At 32.5% G+C, this 23,035-nt stretch overlaps 2 protein-coding genes across 5 annotated transcripts; one reads left to right on the plus strand and one right to left on the minus strand.

Annotated features, from left to right (window-relative positions):
- Positions 1 to 5,086: 5,086 nt before the first annotated feature.
- On the minus strand, positions 5,087 to 8,267 carry LOC21385635 (protein NETWORKED 4B). 3 transcript variants are annotated; one of them, XM_024169528.1, is made up of 4 exons: positions 8,049 to 8,267; positions 7,068 to 7,184; positions 6,619 to 6,872; positions 5,087 to 6,531 (listed from the first exon to the last, which is right to left on the minus strand). In XM_024169528.1, exons 2-4 carry the CDS (start codon positions 7,150 to 7,152, stop codon positions 5,350 to 5,352), a joined length of 1,521 nt encoding a protein of 506 aa, XP_024025296.1. In that variant the 5' UTR covers positions 7,153 to 7,184; positions 8,049 to 8,267; the 3' UTR covers positions 5,087 to 5,349. The 3 variants fall into 3 exon arrangements, with proteins under 3 accessions (XP_024025296.1, XP_024025295.1, XP_010102427.2); XM_024169527.1 differs by having other exon boundaries at positions 5,087 to 6,872; positions 7,068 to 7,179; XM_010104125.2 differs by having other exon boundaries at positions 5,087 to 6,872.
- Positions 8,268 to 15,924: 7,657 nt separating this feature from the next.
- LOC21385636 (methylesterase 17) lies at positions 15,925 to 20,723 on the plus strand. 2 transcript variants are annotated; one of them, XM_024169529.1, is made up of 4 exons: positions 15,925 to 16,259; positions 16,393 to 16,533; positions 18,076 to 18,210; positions 20,354 to 20,723. In XM_024169529.1, exons 1-4 carry the CDS (start codon positions 16,008 to 16,010, stop codon positions 20,633 to 20,635), a joined length of 810 nt encoding a protein of 269 aa, XP_024025297.1. In that variant the 5' UTR covers positions 15,925 to 16,007; the 3' UTR covers positions 20,636 to 20,723. The 2 variants fall into 2 exon arrangements, 1 of the variants encoding a protein (XP_024025297.1); XR_002902711.1 differs by lacking the exons at positions 15,925 to 16,259; positions 16,393 to 16,533; positions 18,076 to 18,210 and adding an exon at positions 19,123 to 19,602 and having other exon boundaries at positions 20,354 to 20,432.
- The last annotated feature ends 2,312 nt before the right edge of the window (positions 20,724 to 23,035 follow it).

The raw sequence follows: 23,035 nt of genomic DNA on the forward strand, positions 1-23,035 counted from the left end.
TTTTATTTTGAAATTTGTTTGGAATTGGATTTTGATTTGATTGCAATAATATTTGTGTCCCGGTATTAATAATCTGTGCTTTCGGTATTCCAACCAAAAATCTTGTTATTCGTTGGATCGAAAATTTATGTCTCTTAATCCCAACCTCAAGACCGCAAAATGCAAAAACGTCAAAGTCAACCATTGAAATGTTCCAAAGTAATGGGGTCCACTGTCCGGCTGTCAAGAGACACGTGGCACACAATTAGTGATATGTTGGTAATCGTGGGACCTGCCTCTTTTGTCTGGAGGCGTGCAGGGGCAGATCAGTCAACTCGGGAGACAAATGCGGCGGTCACCGATGAGTGGTGACTGACAATAAAGCACACGCCACTGATTGGCTGTTCAAATTATTAGAAACCTATACGTATATTTATCTTTTATCTTTTTTGTTTTTTTGTTTTTTTTTTTTTTAGGATGACGATCTGGTTTTCAATGCACTGACGCAATTCCTTTTCTTGGGATTTTCTCTAGCCAGTAGTTCTTTTATTAGTAGGCGGGTTTTTAACTATTAAATTTAATTAATAAAATCTAAAACTTTTAAATTTGGTTAATATTAATATGACAATTGAATTAAAAAATTACATGTAGTTTATTTTCTGTGGTCATATAAAAAAACTCTCTTCTTCTTCACTTTTTGTGTTGCAGAGGTTTTATCAAGGTGACGGGAGAACGTTTTTTTGTGAGAATTTAGAACACTAAATAATTAATTTTATTGCAGTATTTTTTAATAAGAAATTTAAATTTTAAATGTTAAAATTAAATATTATAGTTTGAGTATATTTTTTAAACGGGTTCTAAATCTACTTAATTTTAAAATTTTTATTTTTATTTTTTACTACAATTTCCGGGAAGTTTACTTGATTTTTTTTTTGGGCTGGAAAAGAAGTTTACTTGAGTTTGTATGGGAAGGAATCATGCCAAACACTTGATAATTTTTATGCCGTCTTCGGTCAAACGTCAAATCTTCTTCGATTCCCTTTTTTCTTTAAATCTTTTTCCGACTTACTTTGGTCTTTGGTCCCGAAATATCATTTTTTTTAAATGGCCCCTAAATATCATTTTGGTCCCTCACATGCTAAACATCCCACAACTTATCCTTCACCTTATCATATCTAAAAGCATCTCATTAAATTTAGTCCTTTCATTAAGAATATGTTAATGGACGGAAACCTTTCCCCAAAAGGGAAAAAAAAATGACATGACTCTCATGTGATAAGTAAATTTGAGATAATGTTAGCGACTTTGACTCTAATTATAATCTTTTAATATTAATCTATGTGTGTAACACCTCGAGAAATTAAACGGGATTAATTAAGATAATTCAAATTTATTAGTGTGTCTAATCTGATTTAATTAAATAATTATGTTTGTTAAATGTTTATGATCTGTAAATTAAAATATTTTAAAAGAATTTAAATATTTTTAATATTCATATTTTTACCCCAGAAATATGTGTAAACACATTTTCTGGTCTGTTTTCCTACATATCTTTGATGTCATCTCTTTTTCTTTCCTTTCTTTTCTTTTTCTTTTCTGTGCATCTCCCAGCTCTTTCTCTCTTTCATTGTCGTTTCTCTCACTCCCCCCCCCCCCCCCCCCCCCCTCTCTCACTCTCTCCCTCTTCAAATTTGTTACCAAATCATCCGGATTCCGAATCAAAGAAGGATTTAAAAGAATCTTCAATGTCAAAAGAAGGTTTTTAGGTAAAATTTTTGAAAAACTTCTCTTGAATCTCGAATTTTTCTATTAGGAAAACCTATTTTTAATTCGAAATGGATTTTTATGGATTTTGGATACAATTACGGTGGAAATTGGGGATTTTTGGTTCTTTAGACTTGATTTGTCATTTGGAACTTAGATTTGGTAATTTTCCTTTGAAAAATCTCGAATTAAACTCAGATTTGCAGGTTTTTGAACTGATTCGGCGAGTTTCCTCACCCTGCTGATCTCCACCGGCCGACCTATGTGGTTGACCGATTAGCACACCACCGGCCGACCGGTGGTGATGCACCTCTCTGTCACCGGTCGGCCGGTTGACAGAGGAAAAGGGGTAGTCGTTTTGAAAACCCTGTTTTGACCTCAATTTTCGAAGAGAACCCAAATTAATTTCATTTGGGCATTTAAAGTAGATGAATTAGCATCTTTTATTCATGTTTTAAGATTAAAATCCTTGAAATGATGATTTGAAACATAAAATGATTTATGAAACTTGGAATTGGATGAAGGCACACTAATAGGAAATCGAGGTGTACAATTGAAACTGATTTGCTTTAGGAATGAGAATTGAATCCTAAAGTGTTGTTTTGTGCAAATGCTAGCTGAGGAGTCAAATTAAAGGCTTTGAGGAAGCGAAAGCCAGAATAACGCAAAGCTAGCCACAGGTTTGGTGCTTAAGAGATAGGATTTCTTATCCCTTTCTTTGATAGCATGTTTAGAAGAATTTTGGCCTTGCAAATGTTTTAAAGAAATGACATGTTTGCGAAAGAAAATCATTTTTAACATAATAGCTTAATTTTAGCTATTGAAATTATAATGAACTTTTCAGAATTTTAAATGAACGATTTCTTAAGATAAGAGATCTTGCGAACTAGTAAGCTCGCTGATGGCCTAAACAGGATATGGAGATCGTATCTTTAGAAGCAAAACCCGAAACCCGGACCGGGCCACTACGGTGGTGATAAAAGCTTGTGCTTGTATAAGTAATTTATCAGAGGATAAATTACTTGCTGATACATGTAATATAGAATGTTTGAGTTTTATCTCCTTTCAGAAAAAGGATGTGAGGTTCCGACTGTTGTGTTGAAATTGAATATCTTTATTTACTTGCTTAGTTATTTATTTACTTGCTTATTCACTTATTTACTTGTTTATAAAGTTTATTTCAAAATATATCTTACTGAACCTTCTATTTTGTTCTATGTAAATGTTAAACCCACCCCAGACAACACCAGGAGCAGCACGGAGTAGCTGAATTAATTACTACCGTCCAATTAAGTAAGGATTGTGTTCATTATCCTAGTGTACAAATGTAAGAATTGTAAATTATGAAGCTCTGAACTTTAAATTTCTAAACTGTAGTTGATGTCTGTAATGTTATTTACATGTTCATATATATACAATATTATATTATCCTGTGGGTGAAGCCCTAAATGATGCCAGAGACTTAGTTTTCAAACCTCTTTTATTAGGAAGTGTGAAAGTCCCCATCACTTCCTTATAATTTAATTTCAGTAAAATGTGAGACTTGTTTAAAAATTTCGTTAATAGTTTACTTTTGATTTTAATTATTATATTTCTAAATGTCTAATTACTTTCTTAATCATATTTAATCTCTAAACGAGCATTCACGTCACTAACTCTTGTTTTGGGGCGTGACAATGTGTATTGTATTTTTTCCGTTAACTAATAATAATAAATTACATTCATCATCAAAAAGATAGCCAAAAGTTTGAACTACAATTGTATTCCCAAACACCATTCTTTGATGCGTATATAAAATGGCTATAATGCCTTTCATTAAACAACACACAATATTCACCTTTTAATAGCGAATCAACGATGAGCACTTTAATAGTATGTTTGGTTGGAAAGAAAAGTAGAAGGAAGGAAGAAGGTGGAGGGATTTTGGGAGGGAAAATGAAAATGTAGGTTGTTTGGTAGGAGAGAAAAGAGAAAAGAAGAGAAAATGGAGTAAAAAATAATACATGTAGACCCTACTATTTTTTTCTTTCCACAAGTGGGCAGAAATAGAAAATGAGGACTACTCATTAAAGTGAACAAAGTTACTAAACTACCATTTTCTCCATCAACATCCAAGCAAAAAATTTAAGGGTATAAAAGTAATTTACGAATAAGATTTTTCCTTTCCTCCCAATTTAACTTCCAATACCAAACAAGTGAAGGTAAACTCATTTTCTTTCCATCTTCTCATACCAAACAATATAAAAGAAAATCAATTTCCTTTCCATCATTTCTATTTTTCATCACTTTCATATTTCTTTTCTATCCTATTTTCTTTCCTTCCTACCAAACATAGCCAAGAGGAAAATTTTATAGATCGGAACTAATTATTAGTGACTAAATGAGATTTATCGCTAAGTTGAACACCAAAAATGAGATTAACCTTGAAAATAACGTAAATCATTTTCCTAAGAATAAACAAGACGTGTCAACAGAGAAACGAGCTCTACTTCTCACATAGACACATACCACATTCATGCTTTTGCATTTCTTAAGACGAATTACTTATTATGCATATTTAAAATAATGAGATCAATTGAGTAAAGAATGAGTTTGACATTCAGATTTCAAAGAAGCCGCCTTATGTGGAGGAGGAACATCAAGGAATCTTTCAAATACCAACAACAAACAACACTATCCAAGAGCTGCTACTACACCAAATGGTTCATGGATGGTTCGCTAGTTGACTCACCAAAGATCTTGGGATTGAAGCCAAATGACAGACTTGAATTTTACCTTTTTTTTTCTCCAGTAGGGTTGAACTTTTCCTACTGGAAAGAAAACATAAAAGGCCTAAAAAAAATAAGTCCATATGATCATAATTCATAAACACACCATACGCAAAGAATTTGCATATATATGCACATGACTACATCATTTCACGCTAATCTGAGTGGTGGGGTTGTATCCTCACGGGTTAAGAAACAATTTTCTATACACACATACATGTAGGCATGAGCGTACCGTGTTTGCTAATCTTGTGAAGAGCGGAATCTCAAGCCTTAAGTGGTAGAACCGTAGAAGGAATAGAGGTGAGAGGATCAGTGAATAGAATTTAAGATTAATAGTTGCTTGGTACAAGTGACTAAGTAGAGAATGGATTGGGTGTGGAGAATTCAAAATCCTATACACGACTTCAATTCTAATCTTTCCGGATAAGATAATCTATTACTCTGTTTGTTTCATAGGTTTAAATCTTTTTACTGCAGTGTTTTCATTCACAAAAATTTGATTTTTTGTTCAAACCTACAAACTAAACCGAAGAAAGATGTCATTTCTTTCGTTACAATTTACTTCACCCCCTTGGTAGTATACGATTTCTTTCTTCCTGTTTACTTTCCCTCTTAACAAAAACACTAGCTAGAGGTATCATAGAATTATTACTTCCTGCCTTTTAACACGCTCTACACCAGAGCAGAAAAGCTGTATCTGCTTAGCACAAATATATAATGTCCAACATAACTGAGCATGGCATATGATTCTATAAAGTTCCACCAGAACATACAACAACAAGACATGTAAATATGAGTCACAAAAACTTACCACACCACAACATTCTGAGAAAAATTAAGCAGCCATAACAACATTCCTCTTGTGTCCAATAAAAGCTTGACATGCTTGACGAAGTTCTTGATACCCGCTCCTATAATGCTCCAGTGAAAAGCAGAGCTGTCGTATCGCCTCCCTTTTCTCCTCGGCCCCATCAGAGATCTCCACTCTCTGCCTATCGACCTCTTTCTGCAGTTCCTCCGCTCTCAGTTTTAGTTCATCAACAAGTTTCTGTGCACTTTGAGATCCATGAATCAGCTCCTCATGCTTTTCACGTAACTGACACAGATGCCTCTCCATTTCTCGAATCTGATTGTCCCGATCACTCAAATTCGCCATAAGTGTATCAACTCTGGCACTTACGCCATCTTTCTCTGCCATTAGCATGTCATACTTCAGTTTGCATCTGTCGAAATCTTTATTCAAAACTTCCACGCGTTCTCTTTGCTGATTGAGTTCTACTTTCAGCTGATTGTTCTCATCTTGCAAAGCCATCACTTGTGCTAGATGCAACCTTTGCATTTCCATTCTCTCAGCCTCAGACAGAAGTAGTTTATCTTTCAACTTCTTGGTCTTCAATTCCCATTCTTTAAGTTTCACATCTAAGAGGCCTTGTTTTTCTGACAAGCTTAGAACATCCGATTGCAGCTGTGCTTTCTCCTGAGAAAATTGTTCCTCAGCATCAAGCAATGTAGCCTTCAATTTCCCGATCTTGAGATCACGGTCAGAGACATCAGCTATGTACCCTGCAATCCTTTCGTCCAGCTCTGAGACATGCCTTCTCTCTGAATCAAGTTGGTCTTCAATGTTGGCTATATCTTCTCGGGCTAGCTCTAGCCGAATTTGTAACTCATTACCTTCTGATGTTCTATCAATAAGTTCACTCTTCAACTTCTCAATTTCTTTATCAGCTGCTTCCAACTTCTCCACCAACATCCTACTCTTTAAATCCGAATCTGAAACACGAGTCTCCAACTCAACTATCTGATTTTCCAGCTCCAACGCCCGTTCTTTCTCAAGTTCAAGATCAGCCTCTCTTGTTTGTAGTTTGTCTTTCACGGTAGAAAGTTCAGTTTCCATCTCAGTAATCTTCTTTTGCAAGGACTGGCTGTTGATGTTTGGAGGTGAACGCAAGTAATTATTGACAAAAGATTCCGACTCGGAGTCAGATGTTGATGAGGAAGATGATTCACTGCCATCCTTTAAAGAAAAAACAGAGTCAGCACTAGGGGAGCTTGGAGATGTATCTAAACTAGCAGCTTGATGGCCAGACTTGTGCAAACCAACCTTGACATCAGGAGTTAGCAGCGCAGCATCCTGGTCATACCCCGACTCCGTATTTCCAGAGCCCTGTGATACACTCTTACACAATTCTTTTGTTACGTGATCATACCGCTCTGCTAGTGATCGATACAGTTGGTTGAACTCCTCGACATTAGCAACCAACTCTGACTTCCTCTGACTAGTGATCTCGCCACTCATTGACAAAGAATCATCTTCTTCAATCAGCTTCAGCATCCGCTTTACACTGTGATCCATCTCTGTGAGCCAAGAACTAGTTACTACGATTTTCAACAATCATTATCAACTTGTCATGCCTAAATGGATAAACAGAAAACATTTTGAAAAAATAAAATAAAATGAAAAAGTCGTCGGTGTAGACCAATTGAACAATCTCAGAATTAAGGCACAAACCTTAATGGGATAAACCATAAAATAATTACATATCTTCTTACCCTTAAGATTTTCTGCCAGCCATTTGGAACTATTTGCATTAATCTCGCAACATGAATTCGGAGTGTTTGATTCATTGTTCTCCATCTCAACCACCTGCTATAACTTCAATTGCTGCACTAAACCAACAAAGAAACTACTTTACAACTCGATTTTACTCCAAAAACTAGAACTTTTAATCAAACAAATTATAGACATAACCACAGCAATGAGAGCCCAATGAAAGATAAACAAGATTAAATATATATATATATATATATATATATAAACTCAACCAGATCTAAAGCCAAATCTTCTTCTGAATCAAAATCCTATAAATAACTAAAGCAAAGTAATAAGAGCATTTTTCTTTGATTTGTCTACTGAAAACATCTCCATTCAACCCACTTATCTCTTGGTTTTAATGCATCCTTATCAACCAAGAAATAAATAAATGCTTATGGCTGAAATAAAGCTTCTCCATGATGTACTTTTCCCTTTCACATGTCTGTCATAAAACTCATTACCCCATCACTTAAAATCTACTTTTCTTCGCCATTCTTGCCGACACAATTTTCTTTTTTTTTCAGTACTCCATTACTTACACCTACTACATGTGCAAAGTCTTCATCATAGAAAAACATCAAACCGCCGATGAAAAGCAAAAAAATAAAATAAAAGAAGTAGTTATATCTGTATCACTTAAAACACTAAAAAAAAAAAAAAGGAAAAGAAAAAAGAAAACTTCTTTTTCTAAAGCTACACGCGTACAATCAAATGAGAAAAAAAAAATGTAAACAGTAAATTCAAGTTCAATAGCCTAGAAAAGACTAACATCCGAATATGTTAATATATGAACAACCCGGAAACAAAAGAAACAAAACAACCGCAGAAAAAAAAAAGACGAAACCCCAGTAAACGATAAAACAAAAGGTAATATTTCATCACATATACATACATACATATATATATATATATATATGGAAAGAGATAGAGAGAGAGACCTTAAATGGTATTATTTCTGGGTCAGACTGAAATCCCACCAAGAAAGGATGAACAACGAGCTAGATTTCAGTAAGGAAGAGAAAAGGGTCCTGGTTCTGGTTCAGAGAACCTTTGAGAGAAGAAGAAGAAGCAACTTCTTCAGAAAGCAGTTTTAGTTCAAAGACAAGGAGAAAAGGCTGAGACTTATGCCAACAGATGCTTCAAACAAAACACCTTCAATTTTGTTGATTAATAGCTTTGAAATTTCGACAATAGAGAGAGAAAGAGATAAATGGAGAGAGAGAGTGGGGGCAGCAGCATCCGAAGTTTGGGCCTAGGGTCATCCGCCCGCCCGCCTATTCTCTTCTGAATTTTTTACATTTGTGACGATTTTGCCCCTCCCTTTCTTTCTTTCCTTTTTTCGAATTTTTGATTTTTTTCGTCCTTTTGGGTTTTCTACACATCTTTCCCTCGCTTCTTTTTATTTCAAACTTTTCAGCCTTCAGGTGAGGTGGAGTCCATATATAATCATGAATAAAAGTGTGGGGCTTATGATTTGCCAAATATCATTATATTATTTTGTAATTTCATTTTGTTTTTGTTTTTTTTTAAATTATGTGGTGTATCATGTATGACGTCATTTTTCTAGTGACTATTGTGAGGGGTTCATTATTTTCTTCTTAAATTTCTAAAATTGTTTTGTTTAAAAAAAAAGGAAATAAAAAAAGTCCCAAGAATTTTCCATTGGTGAAATTTAGGAACAGGATATTATTTAGAAGGGTGTTTTCGGAACTTGAAATTTCCTGCACAACAATAACGCCTGTGGACATGGGCGCCACGGGCCGCGGGCCATAGTCCGCTGGGTCCCACTCGCCGAACAAAGCAAAGTTTGTGGCGGGAAAACATCACACAAGCTTTTCAATACAAAAAATAAAAAAATGAGGACAATTTTTTTTTTTTTTTTTCTGTTTTTGACATCAATTAAATAACGCTTAAACGTGTTTTTTTTTTTTTTTTTTTTTTTTTTTTTTAAACTAAAGTTTAAAAAATTTTAAGGGGTTAATCAAGGCTTAAAAATGTTTAAGGGTATGTTTCTTTTAGAGTGTGATTTGAGTGTAGTTTTTTAGTTAAATTTGAATTATAATTTGAGTTAAAGTTGTAATTTGAGTTTGTATTTACTTGTGTGTATTTGAGTTATGGTTTGAGATAAAAATCTTTTTGAGTTTCTGTTTGAGTGAGTCAAAACTTAAATTTGTATTTATATATTTTAATAAAAACTCAATGGTGATAAAAAATTTTAATAGGGTATATGAGTGTGGTTTTATTCGTCTTTTCATTGTCAACGCATAGAAAAAAAATCATCTCAATCAGGATTAAAACAAAAAAGTTATAGCACTTTTAATAATAGAAAAAATATTGTTCATTAATTTGAGTTCAAGTTTCTGAACTCGAGTTGAAAGAAAAACTTGAACTCAAGTTTTAGTCTCAAATTCGAGTTCAAACTTAAAAAAACATGTACTTAAATAAAGTTGAAACTCAAGTTACTTTTTTTTTTAATTTTTGAGACTACCGAACACACCTTAAAATAACACTTAAACATTGTTAAAAAATAAAAATAACGCTTAAACTGTTAAAAAAAAGGTTCAAAATATAATATTAAACAAAATTTGAATTTAAAGGATAAAAGGTCATCCTTACCTGGCTAAACTGTCGTTTTCTTCATTACTAGACGAGCGAAGAAAACAAACAAAATCCACATAAAGTTACATTTACACCTACCAGCTTCTGTCGCTGCCTTATACGTCTTCTCTGTCCAATGCGATAATTCACCGGTGGACATGTCTGTGCATAATGCATTGATCTAGACTGATAACATGTCGTTTCCATATCAAACGACAATAAAAGTCGTGTCGTAGGTACAAGTGAAAAACTGAGTTCAACTTCAAGAGACATGTTATTCGGGATTTTTCTTAATATATATATATATATATATATATTTATATAGATCTTTTGGAATTGTGGTTTGGGGATAGCAAATTATGACAGAGGAATATAATGTCGTTTAGTCTTATTTACTACGGAAAAATTGGCTTCAAACGACATGTCTTTTCTAATATAAACGACATCAAATTAGACATTAAACATCCAGTAATTGAAGCGACTAGAAGCATATTCTCTTTTAACTAAACGACCGGAAGGGGAGGGGGGGATTCGGTATCAAAATTCAAAATTTATGAATAAACATTATATCGTTTATGAAAAAGCATTGAGCTTCTAAAATACAAGTGACGTCGTTCTTTGAGTTAAAAAATGGGCAAGGTAAGGTTAGTGAATTCTCAAAAGTTTCATTGTTATTTCAAAGCAAAACATAAATAAATAAATAAAATATGAGTTTCGATGTTGATTATATCGTTTTCTTTAATTAATGTTGTAATTCACTATTAGACAACCGGCATGTCTTTCCCTTAGGACAACAAAACTTTAAAGTGTCGTGTCAAACAATTTATGTCGTTTTCTTAAAATTTGCGACAGCAAAGCTATACTTACAGAAGAAAGACAATACGTCGTTTTATGTGCACTTGGTATCTAGAACTTGTGAACGACAAACTTCTAAATATAGAACGATATGTTGTTTGTTCCTGCAAATGACATCAAACTATACAGCTAAAAACGACCGTTTTTTTTTTTGGTGAGACGACATTAAACTCTTATACACCAATCATTTTGTCTTTTCCTCAGAAGACGACAACAGATTTCTGAAAACTTATGTCGTCTATTTATATAGACGATAGTTAAGTTCTTACATAAACACAACATGTCGTGTCCTCTTACACGACAAGAACCTCAAATGAGTTACGAACAAGAACTTGAACTCCCGTTTGCCTCAAGTAAGCCCTCCTATTCTCCTTTTACTCGCTCAAACGTCTTTGATAGAGAAACGTCAAAGTGTACATTGCACTCAATAATATTTTTTACTTGAACTAGCTATGGTTGTGCTAGAAGGACCCTTCCTCATTAACTAGTAAGTCTTACTGGCTGTGACATTGCTTTTTAATGCGTGTATATATATATAGAAATATATTGCTCTTGAAAAGAGGCCAATTTATTAGAGTGTCATCTCATCTCTTATCATTTTTATCACTTAAAAATCTCTTAGTCCATTAATAAAACGAAAAAAACTTGACTCAATTCTACTTAAAAATGTGTTCCCTCATTTTATTATACACCCAATGTTGCACATGGATCTTAAAATAGGATTGTGAAATGTCAAATTTTAAGCGCATTCTAAAAGTAGAACAAGGGAAAGATATTCTTTTCCGCTCAAAATTCTCCCTAATTTCTCTTTCTCCTGGCAGGGTTATGCTCCGCAGAGGATTTGAGAATATAATAGGGTCCTGCCCTTGTATAAGAAAAGAGTTCTAAATCTTTATGGGTGTATTCATTTGTACAACTTAAATAATGACTTAAATTGTATACGTGAGAGAAAAATAATATAATAAAAATTTTTAATTTAAATTTATATGAGAAAAAATACTGTAATAATATAACTTGAGTCATAACTTAAGTAAATGGCTTGAGTTGTGACTTGAGTCACAAATACTGTAACACTATGGCCTCGTTCACTTCGCTGATTCGAGTTTAGAATTCGAGTTTTTCTACAGTAAAAAGTTCTCACAAACAATCACATCTAACTTTTTTGCTACAGTAAAAATTTCTCACATAAAATCACATCTCAACTCGAATTTTAAACTCGAATTCACAAAGTGAACGAGGTCTATATATATATATATATATATATAAATTACTATTGTGTATGTGTGTGTTTGCATAATTTCCCACGACGTTGGATAGAAAAAGAAGTAGGGAAGGCGAGTGCGCTGTCACGCACTCACAATTGGAGACAGCCTAACGTGGACTCACTGACTATCACTACACATTTTTTTTTTCGCTCCATCTCTTTTGACGATCTTCCATGCCATTCACGACCCCGGCACACACACACACGCATTTTCTTTAATTTCCACAGCTAGCATGCACAAAGATTACTGACCATCTCCGTCTCTTCCCTTTTTTTGGGTGTGCTTAAAAAGAACGACATAAAGATTTTTTTTTTTTTGGGCATTTGCAGCTACAGCTCAGGAAAAAACAAGATTGAAAAGCTGCTTACTTAGGTCTCGTTCATTTTATCAATTTGAGTTTTAAATTTTAATTTTATTACAGTTAAAAGTTTTCATAAAAAGTCGCATATAATTTTTTCTGTTACAGTAAAAATCTCTCGTATAAAATCACATCTCAACTCGAATTTGTGAACTGAATGAAGTCTTAGTTCTCTCTTGGAGAAATATTTATCAAAACTGTTTTTTTATCTCCTAATTGGCCTTTTCTAAAGTACATACCATCTCTATTGAAGCTTTAAAGAAAAGAGTTGCGGATTTCATATGTCCAACTTTAATATGTACTAGATATTGATCAATGATCGTGAATGTGTGTGTGTTCCACTTGCTCGAGAAGGACGTAAGATCATTGTTAATTAATTATTATTTTACTTTGTTATATATAAGAGATAAGTCAACATTGATTTTTAACTTATGACAGCTTTATATAACAGGATTCGGTTTGCATATATATTATTTAATTGAGGCACAATGTCTAACTTTACTAATCTTTGTATACCATTAGAAAAAAAAAAAAAAAAAAAAAGCAACGAGAGGCTACAAGCAAAAATGAAATTAAATATAATTGCTACATTTTAAACATTATCCTTGCTAGCTGTTTGGTTAACTTGTAGTGATTGGAGTCCTTCATTCAGCTTTTTGTTCATCGTCTTTTTCCAATTAACAATCAGACTTACATCGGCCAGCTGCAATCTCACGAGTACTACATTGTTATGGAATACGAGAAAAAGAGACAAGTACTTCTTAGAGTTACAAGAGTTTAAATTTTTCTATTTTTTATTTTTTATTAATATCATTTCAATTAAAAAATTATATTAGTTAAAAATGTATTAATTAAGAATAAAATAAAAATCAAGACTCGTGCACGTAAGTTTAGTAATTTTCTCTATTTTTTATTTTAAATATATATATATATATAAGAAAATTACTTAACGTATATTACCACATAATCTTGATTAATACTATTTCGACTAATATAGTTATTTGTCTAAAAAAATATTAATTAAAAGTAATGAGTAAAAATCAAGATCCATAATCTCTTAAGATATTTACCTCATTTTTCCTATATATATATGTGTGTATATATAGCAATTTACTTTGCCCCATTATGTGTGTATTATATCAATATGAAGCACCTTTTGTAATACAAATAAACGAGAGATCTAAATAAAAATCCACATGGTGGAAGATCAATCTTCTTTTGATCACCGAATCTTAGAAAAACCGGAATGGTTTTGACTTTGTAATAATCCAATAAACAATTTTAATCGTGATATGAGCACCTTATTAACAAAAGGAAGAAAAAAGAAGATAATTAAATGAAAAGATAAAAAGTTGCAAAGTACGTGTTAAAAAAATGTGTATTTAGCAATTGACAGTCAATGATCATTGATTACAATAGCTAGTTTCCGCTGATCTTATGGTTTTTGTAATATAATATAAAATTTATTTTATAATTACTGTAAAGTAGTGAAGAGCTAATGAGCAATGATGAGTACTAGTACTTTTCAAACAAAGAGATCGCCCTTTTTTCTCAGTAATAATATATGTTGATATAAATGAAATTACCGCGTGATCCTCGATTCTTATTGACAAAATTAAAGGAGACATAAATTACTGATTAATTGACTAATTTATTCCCCTATTAATTCAAACATATATAAAGTTTTTAATTTGCAACCAACCGTTATAAGTGGAAAATTATATATGCCCCATTGGCAATAAGTGCTTGCCAGTTTCTAGACCGTTCATAAGGTTAGATGTTTCCAATACGGAACTATTTCCAAACACAAACATACTTCCAATTTCTATTTCAAAATAGACTTAATTTGCATATATCACGTTGCAGCCTCGTTATTTCAACGCAAGAAAAATTAAAACAAAGAAATAGTTCCGAATTTAGAAGCAATTTAACCAATAGAATTGATGATGACTTTTTTTTTTTTTTTTTTTTTTTTTTTTTTTTGGGTTAGTGGAATTTGTCAACTCTTTCACGTCAGAAAGCTACACCTGACCTTTTCTTTTTATTTTTTCTACCAAATACCTCTCAAGTTGCAAGAATTTTTTCCCTTCTCTTGAGGGATCTTTTATGAAGCATAAATAGATTCTTAGTTACAATTAGTCTCACTTAGTAAGTGCATTTACTATTTAGTTTGTTAGTATTAGCTTGGTACCATGGGTAGGTGATTGATATATTAAGATAAAGTAGAAATTGATCGAATTAGTTGGTGGTTGCATCTGGCCTTTACACATGCTATAACGTTACCAGCTGCTCTCTGTCCCTTTTTTCCCTTGAAGGGAAATTTTTTTTTTTTCAATATTATTTTTAAAAATTTATACGATAGGACATGAAAAAATGAACTATAAGTAGGTCTCTATTTTTCAATTGTAAAATCTGTATTACAAACTGTTTGTTACTTTATTTTGCATATTTTGATGTGATTTTGATAAAATTTAACGGTTGAAAATATACACATCTTATGGTACAATAACCCTATTTTTTTTCCCTTTATATTCCTTTAACTCCGCTACTTATGTGTCATTTTTCAATCAGGGTCCACCCTCTTAGACTTATATGCTGATATTCCATCCCTGAAGTTGCAGTTTTGTGCAGCAAAGGGCCAATTTCATTGGGGGCTTAACAGGTTGGCTCCCAAATTCTAGTTGCAAGAACTTTTTTAATAAATCCTTTTTTTTTTTTTAAAGAACAAGGGATTAAATAATGGGAGAAAACGTTAATCTTAATATTGGGTAAAACAAAAAAGTACATTGGCACTTGAATGAAGTTATTAGTAATACATCTTACGAAAGGTATAGTTAATATCCTTCACCATAATAAGCATGTTGAAGATTGACTAATGTTAAAAAAGTTGAATTAATTGTGTTAGAAAACATTATAGAGACCATTACAGTTTTGAGAATATTAACCCTGAAAAACCTCAAGCACTCATTTATGGAAAGTGAAATACTGCTTGCTAGCTCACAAATTAGTCATCTTTAGTATGCATTTTGGGCTAAATATAACTTTGCATTTTTCTTTAAAAAAAAAAAAGAAACAAAAATTGCTTGTTATTCCTTCATGATCTCTTGCGTGTCTTTCCTTCATTTTTCTATATATATTAGTAGGGCTGAAGAGATATAATCTCCAAGACAACATCGAAAGGATAAGGGGACAAAGGACGATTAAATTGGTGGCCAATAAATCACGATAAATTAATAAATAAGAGGAGGATATTTTAGGCCTGCAATGTACAAATAAAACAGACAAAAATTTGATTTTTGAAGAAGCCAAAAAATAAATGCCAAATACCCGACAAAGCCAATTTAAAATCAATTACTTGTGATAAAAAAATAACGTATACAAGTTTTATGCTGTTGAATGGAATGACAATTCTCCATTTCCAAGGATAACTTTTTTTTTTTTTTTTTTTTGGTTGGAACTGATTATTTATTTCTTTTCTTCATAAGAACGTGTATTTCTTTATAAGACTTCGATATGATTCGTTGATAGTGTGCCTAAGGAGGAGGATTTCAATGTGCTTATGATGGGGATGACCCCATCTAGAAACTACCCCCTCTCTCTAACCATATTTGAATAATGCCAAAGTATAAGAGAAATTAAAAAAAAAAATCATGATTCACAAGACTAATTCCAATATAACGCATGTATACATATATATATATATATAGGTGGACAAGTGGTGGTGGTGAGAAAGCTCTACTTAAAAAAGAGATTATACAAGAAGAAGAGGAAGAAGAAGAAGAAATTTGAGTTGGAAAAAAGAGTGAAAATAATTAATTAATATGCCGGAATTGGGAGGAGGGCTAGTGGAGTTACCATTGAAGCCACACTTTGTGTTGGTGCATGGCATAAGTGGAGGAAGTTGGTGTTGGTACAAAATCCGGTGCCTCATGGAGAATTCCGGCTATAGGGCGTCTTGTGTTGACCTGAAATCCGCCGGCATCGACCGATCCGACGCCGATTCGGTCCTCACTTTCGACGACTACAATGAGCCCCTCATGAAGTTCATGTCTGCTTTGCCTGAAAATGAACAGGTATATTCATATATATTAACACACACACACACACACACACACACACACACAACAACAATGTTTAATGTTTTATTCTTACATATATAATTGTTTTTTTTAATAAAAAAAACAAACACGTTCTTATGAATTACAGGTGATTTTAGTAGGGCATAGTGCAGGAGGGATGAGTGTAACCTGGGCAACTCAGAAGTTTGCAAAGAAGATTCGTTTAGCCGTATATATAGCTGCAACAATGCTGAAACGAGGGTACTGGACTGATCAAGATGTCAAAGATGTAAGTATTTTCTACTGATCAATTTAATTACTCTTGTCTTCGATAGTTAATTGGTTGTTTAATTAGGAACTTAAGAACTCTCGGTGATATCATCTCCAGCTTTAGTTTAGTTTATCAAAAAACAAACAGAAATTAATTACCAGTTGCGGCTGATTGCTTATGCGTAAAGTAAGGCAAGAGTTGAAAATTGAACACCTCTTGTGATGTCAGAGTTCAACACTTGGTTGTGTCGTATAGGAAAACGTCGTTTTATTTTATTTTATTTTTTTTTTGAACTTTGAGAGTTTGTCAAGTTTGTAGGTTTATACCTGCAGGAAACTCATAGAAGGCATCTGGGTTTTGGTCATTATTGAAAGATGAAGTAGGTTTTCGTTTTTATTATTTTGTTTTTTATCTTACCATATATAGAGCGTGTTTCTCAATATTAAATTTAGTTAAAATTAAATCAAAATTGAAAAAAAACAATGAAAAATGTCATAGTCTTGTATAAATCTCACAGTTCAGAAGAGATTATAATCTGTTAACTTCAAAATTTTCTCCATAAAAAAAGGACAGTTTGGTCATTTGAACCGAAATGACTGCTGAGGAAACCAACATACTTACCTGAATAATTAGTAACTTTTCTAGTCCCAACAACTCATAGGCAATCATCTCTTCAATTATTTTGGGCTTCTCTTGTCGGTATGTTTGTGTTATCCAAATGACCAACAAATTCCGATTTTCACAACCTTGTCTTGTCAATGAAATAACTCAGGCTCGTTCTTTTAAAATTTAACTTTGAGTATAATTCTTGAGTTGAATTTGAGTTATAATTTGAGTTTAACTTTTAACTTGAGTTTGTGTTTGGTTGTGTACATTTGAGTTATAGTTTGAGATAAGAATCTTTTTGAGTTTGTGTTTGAGTGAGTCAAAACTTAAATTTGTATTTGGATAGTATTTTAATAAAAACTCAATGCTGATAAAAAATTTTAATAGGATATATGAGACGGGTTTTATTCGTCTTTTCGTTGTTAACGCATAGAAAAAAAATAATCTCAATCAGAATTAAAACAAAAAAGTTATAACATTTTTAAGAATAGAAAAAATATTGTTCATTAATTTGAGTTCGAGTTTCTGAACTCGAGTTGAAGGGGAAACTTGAACTCGAGTTTTAGTACTAAACTCGAGTTTAAACTTAAAAGAATATGAACTCAAATAAAATTATAACTCGAGTTGTATTTTTTTAAATTTTTCGCTCAAAAGAATAAGTCCTCAGTAAGTAACTATGAGCACTTATTGCCCATATTTTACTTGGTTCGTCAAAAAGAAATGCAAAGCTTTTTTTTTTTTTTTTTTTGTTGTTGTTGCTTTTTTCCTATTGCCTTTTCCAATCTACCCTTCAAGGTTCAATCATTGATATGAGGTCTATACTCTATCGGCTATAATAAGTTATAACTGCCTCACACGACATTAATCATAACTGAATTTTCTTTTTGATCCTTGGAAATGAAAACAATTGTTTTATTTCTTTCTTTCTTTTTTTTCCTTTTTCCCGTGAAACAGGGCGTACCAGATTTATCCGAATATGGTGATGTGTATGAGTTAGGGTTTGGACTTGGAAATGATAAACCTCCGACCAGCGCTGTTATTAAGAAAGAGTTTCAACGCAAAATCGGATACCACATGAGCCCTCAAGAGGTAAATTTTTAGAGCAATGTCATGAGGCACCCGTGATGTTAAGTTTCACTTGTTAATAAAAAGTGAATTCCGCAATATAAAACTTATAAATGAGATCCGCCTTTTATTAGTAATAGTGTCGAAGATCAGTTTTTCGAATTTCTAGCATAATTGAGTATCCCTCCCATTCTTTCATCACTTTATACATAGACTTTTTTGAGGCCTTGGTATAGGCTTTTTGGTGCATGGTAGCCCCACTTGTCATTTCTTTTAATCTGCATCAGTCCTTTACTTTGCTATTTTTTTTTCTAGACATGAATATGCAGTATACTATTACCATCAATGTGACAATGTGACACAATAATGTTGGATAGACTCGAGTTCATGTACATTCTAAAAGTTTAGGATATATCATACAATTTAAATCACAACTACTAAATGATGGAAAATCAATTCTTGTAATGCATTGAAATTTACTAGTTGTCACTTAAAATGGTAAAAAAATTTACTCTCTCGATTTTTTTTCTTTTTTTTAATATCATCCAACAATTAAGATTGAATTGAACGATATTTTAAAAAGATGATGTATCATTTAGCTGTATAATAAGTCACCCTCTAGCTTTATAACATTATGCTACTTCATTATGTGTTAGGGTTACTTTTATAAATGTCTTCCGAAATACGTACATTGTTTTAAAATGTTTTTTAATTTTTTAAAATAGTTCAAAACACTCTCTCAATATATAGAAAATGATTCAAAATACTCTCGTTTAGTTCCGTCTATACTTAACGGAATTTGCTGATGTGGATTCGTTTATAAAATAATTTAGGCCATTAAAGTATTCATTAAATCTGTAAAATGATTAAATATAAAAAATATTAAGCAAATATGAACCACAAAAAACAAATACTCCCGAAAACAGTAATAGAGAAAGAGAGAGAGCACGAGAAAGAGAGAAGAGAGAGAAAGTGGCTTGCGGGCGGCGGGCCGGCGCGTCACCGACCTGCTTGCCCACGTTCGTCGTCTAAGAGGTCATCACCGGTCGATCTTCTCGCTGCTGGGAGTCGTGCTGCCAAAGGAGGAAGTTTGGGTTGGGATCGAAGCTCCTTGTCGCCGATCTGGGGCCGTTCTCGTGAGGGGAAGAGCCGTCGGCGTTCACGAAGGAGGAAGGATGCTCGGCTCACTGCGACGGTCAGTTTGGGTCAGAGGGGGCTGTCATTGGCTCGGCGGAGGATTGCCGCCCGGGCTAGGCGGATTTGGCTGCCAGCATTGAGGGGCTCTCCCGTGGTGGCAAGGTTCGTGCCGCCAGCGATGAGTAGGAAGGGGCGGATTTGGGACGTCCAGTGAGTCTTTCGTGGGATTGCTCCGGGGAGTCTTCCGTGCTCATCCTTTTGGAAAGAAGAAATAAACGAGTATGGTGTTTGAATCAATTTGTGGATTTCCTTTATATTATCTATTTTTTGTTTTTGTTTTAAAAATTTCAAATGGGATTGCTCTGATCATTTTTCGGAGGATGAACTTGACTTTTCTTTATCGCGTTCAAGTGCATACTACAGAGTACGAATTAGGTTTTGCTTTAGATTTTTGTTTCCATTTACGAGTTGGCTTAGTATGAATTGGGTTTTGCTATAGATTTTTGTTTTCATTTGCAAGTTAGCTAAATCTAATCATTCTAGTATAAAATGATAAAAGAAAAAAAGAAAAGAAACTAGCTTATTTTAAATTTTTAGACTTCTTTAAATTTTTTTTAGTAATTAATTCATTTTTTTCAATTTAATCAGCTTTTTAATATTTTAATATTACTGTCACGTCAGCAACTCCGTTAAATTTATAGAGGGAATTAGATGGATGAGGCAATTTGAATCATTTGTTATAGATGTGAGTTGTTTTGAACCATTTTAAAATATTACGAGACATTTTAAAATAAGATACATAATTTGAGAGCATTTATGAAATTAATCATATGTGTTATAATGGGAACTGTAGTTACTAGTTACAAATGAGTAATTGAAATTATGCAACAAAATAGAGGTATATATATATATGTATTTATGTATGTATATATATATATATTTGCTTGAACAGAGAGAGGTATATTTGTTGGTCTAAGTATTAATATATATATATATATTTTTATATTTGCCCTCCTGGCTTGATATTCAGGATTCTACCTTAGCTTCTATGCTTTTGAGGCCAGGGCCCCTCCAAGCAATAATGTCGGCCCGGTTCACTGAGGACCCTGATGTGGACAAGGTACCACGTGTCTTCATCAAGACGTTGCAAGACCGAGTAGTGAAACCAGACCAACAAGATGCAATGATAAAGAGATGGCCACCGTCCGACGTGTATACTTTAGACAGTGATCACAACCCCTCATTCTCAACTCCGTTTCTGCTCTTTGGCTTGCTAGTAAAATCTGCAGCCTCTGCTGGATATTGCATCTAGAAATTCGTGTAATATTTCTTGTTGCTTCATTTAGAAGACAATATAAATCAAAATTTGGCATCACCTTTAAATGTTTAATTAGATTGATACGAGCTTGTCATCCGTTGCTGCGGAATTAGTTGTATTTAAAATATATTTATATATACATGTATACATCCGCACGTTGCTGCGGAATTAGTTGTATTTAAAATATATTTATATATACATGTATTATACAGTATTATATTATATGATAAATATAAAATTTGTACAAACATATTTATACAGACATATATAGTATTATTATTTATAATATTTATATATATACTATATGTACCGAATAAAAAATAACGTTATTGTGGTTCCTGAGCATTTTATAAATATAAGTGTTAAGAGAAATAAAAATGGTTAAATTATATAGTATGAAATAAATATTATAAAAATATTTATATTACCTTGTTCTTGGTCGTTTTGCAGATTGTCTTGTTGTTCTTGATTCAGGACTGAAAAAATGAAATAATTTGTAGATATATTTTTAAATAAATTGATAATATTTGTTGTGTTGAATGTGGTTTACCTTGTGCCAGGTTTTTTTGGTGTTGGAGTGTGTGGATCAAATGTGGTCTGTGTTGATAGCTGTGATGATGGTATTACCTGTGGGCTGAAAGATGAGAATATTTTTAAAATTGTGATTAATATAATATAAATGTTATTTATGTATAGTTGATAAAAAATTTTAAAAACATTATTTACCTTTGTGGATCTTATGTTCCTGCAGTTAACTGTTTTGGTGGCGATGATGGAACATGGATGTCTTCAAATATTTTAGAAATTAATGTGCTCATTTGGGTGCCTCGTTGTTGAAAGAAGACTTGGAAGATTTTTGATTGTCCTCGGATCTGATCGATAGCTGGCGGTATTATAAATGGATCGGTAAAGCCTTCGTCAATTGTTAGTGCAGAACATGGTTTTTTTATTAATGCCTGAGCAGTTCTGCCAAAAGCGATAACTTTCATGTCTCAAGTATGATCTTCAATTTGGATTATTAATCTATACCTGTAAAATATATATAAATATTTTTTTAATGTTATTAATTTTTCGTTAAAGTAAATAAAGATATATAATAAATAAAAATGGTATGGTAATAAATTTAATTACCATGGAGATGGCGTTGACTTTATGTGGCCATGACTGTCGCACCACCAACCTATTTTTGCTTGTTTTAATTGTCGATAACATCTGGGACAAGAATTGTAGAACCATCCTTGAGATGTTGAAAAGTTTACTATGGTCGCTCTTATAATGAATTTTTCACCCTGCATAAAAGATAGAATATTGTGGTTTTAAATTGTTTACAAAGTGTAGTAAAAAAATAATAAGAAAGTTAATAGTACTAACCAGATTATTTTGTACATCCAATGTTTTGAGTTCGTTTATTGTTCTTCTGTTTGCTGATATTTGTTCTTCAATTGTTTGGATGGGTGTTTTTGGCGGTGGTAGGAATTCAATTTGTTGATTTTGATGGGAAAATCTGTATGTATAAAAATATGAATAAGTTAAGGAAAATATAAATAAAATGTATGATTATCTAATATGATAAATTTATTAGAATATATTTTTTTATATATGTGTGTTTACCTTGTCTTTAATGTTGTTGTTTCCGGGATATTTGGATCAATATAGAAGATTGTTGCTGATGTACTCGAAACATATGAGTTACCTTGAAATATAATAGAGTCAATAATAAATATATGCTATATTTTTTTATATATGTATATAAAAATGTTATAATAAAGTAATGTTAAAAATACCTAAATACTGCTTCGTTAACATTGCTGAGAAAACTACTACAACTGGTGTCTTTAGTGTTTTAAGTACATTCTCATCAAATTGATCGGCTTTATGTCCCCATAGGCTTACCTGTAGTTGTTTATTTTTGTAGAAAAAATGTAGTTCATAAAAATGAATAATAAAATTGAATCATAAAAGTGGAAAAATATTGTATTCATGTTAAATGGTTGTAATAAATAGTAAATGTGAGGAAAAAAAGTATAAAATTATTGTACCTGATGTTTTGTATCGTTATGGATCGCTGTGTTGTTGGTCTAGTGCTGACATGTGTATGTTCGAGTGCTTGGACACTTGTTAATACTCCAATAACATCTAATATTATATATAAACAGGGAAATTTTGTAAATAAATATTCAAGAAATATTTATAATAATAATAAAATAAGTTAAGTAAGATATATTACCTGTTAATATCTCAGTATTATTTATTCTTTGATATAGCTGGTCGAATTTTATGAAGTAGAATTTGTGAAATGGGATGTGTGGTGCGTCTTCCATAATTGGAGTAAAGAATGTTGCTCGTGCAAATTGGATCATAGCATTGTGTGGAACAACTTTGTATGTTAGTTTA

Source organism: Morus notabilis, unplaced genomic scaffold (genome assembly GCF_000414095.1).
Source record: "Morus notabilis unplaced genomic scaffold, ASM41409v2 Scaffold517, whole genome shotgun sequence".
Classification (NCBI taxonomy): Eukaryota; Viridiplantae; Streptophyta; class Magnoliopsida; order Rosales; family Moraceae; genus Morus; species Morus notabilis.

Bases quoted from the DNA above. Each gene is read 5' to 3' on its own strand.
- LOC21385635 (XM_024169527.1), bottom strand. From the start codon at position 7,152: ATGGAGAACAATGAATCAAACACTCCGAATTCATGTTGCGAGATTAAT. The intron at 6,873-7,067 runs GTAAGAAGATAT...CTTGGCTCACAG, and splicing joins GCTGGCAGAAAATCTTAAGG to AGATGGATCACAGTGTAAAG.
- LOC21385636 (XM_024169529.1), top strand. From the start codon at position 16,008: ATGCCGGAATTGGGAGGAGGGCTAGTGGAGTTACCATTGAAGCCACAC. The intron at 16,260-16,392 runs GTATATTCATAT...TATGAATTACAG, and splicing joins CTTTGCCTGAAAATGAACAG to GTGATTTTAGTAGGGCATAG. The intron at 18,211-20,353 runs GTAAATTTTTAG...CTTGATATTCAG, and splicing joins ACCACATGAGCCCTCAAGAG to GATTCTACCTTAGCTTCTAT.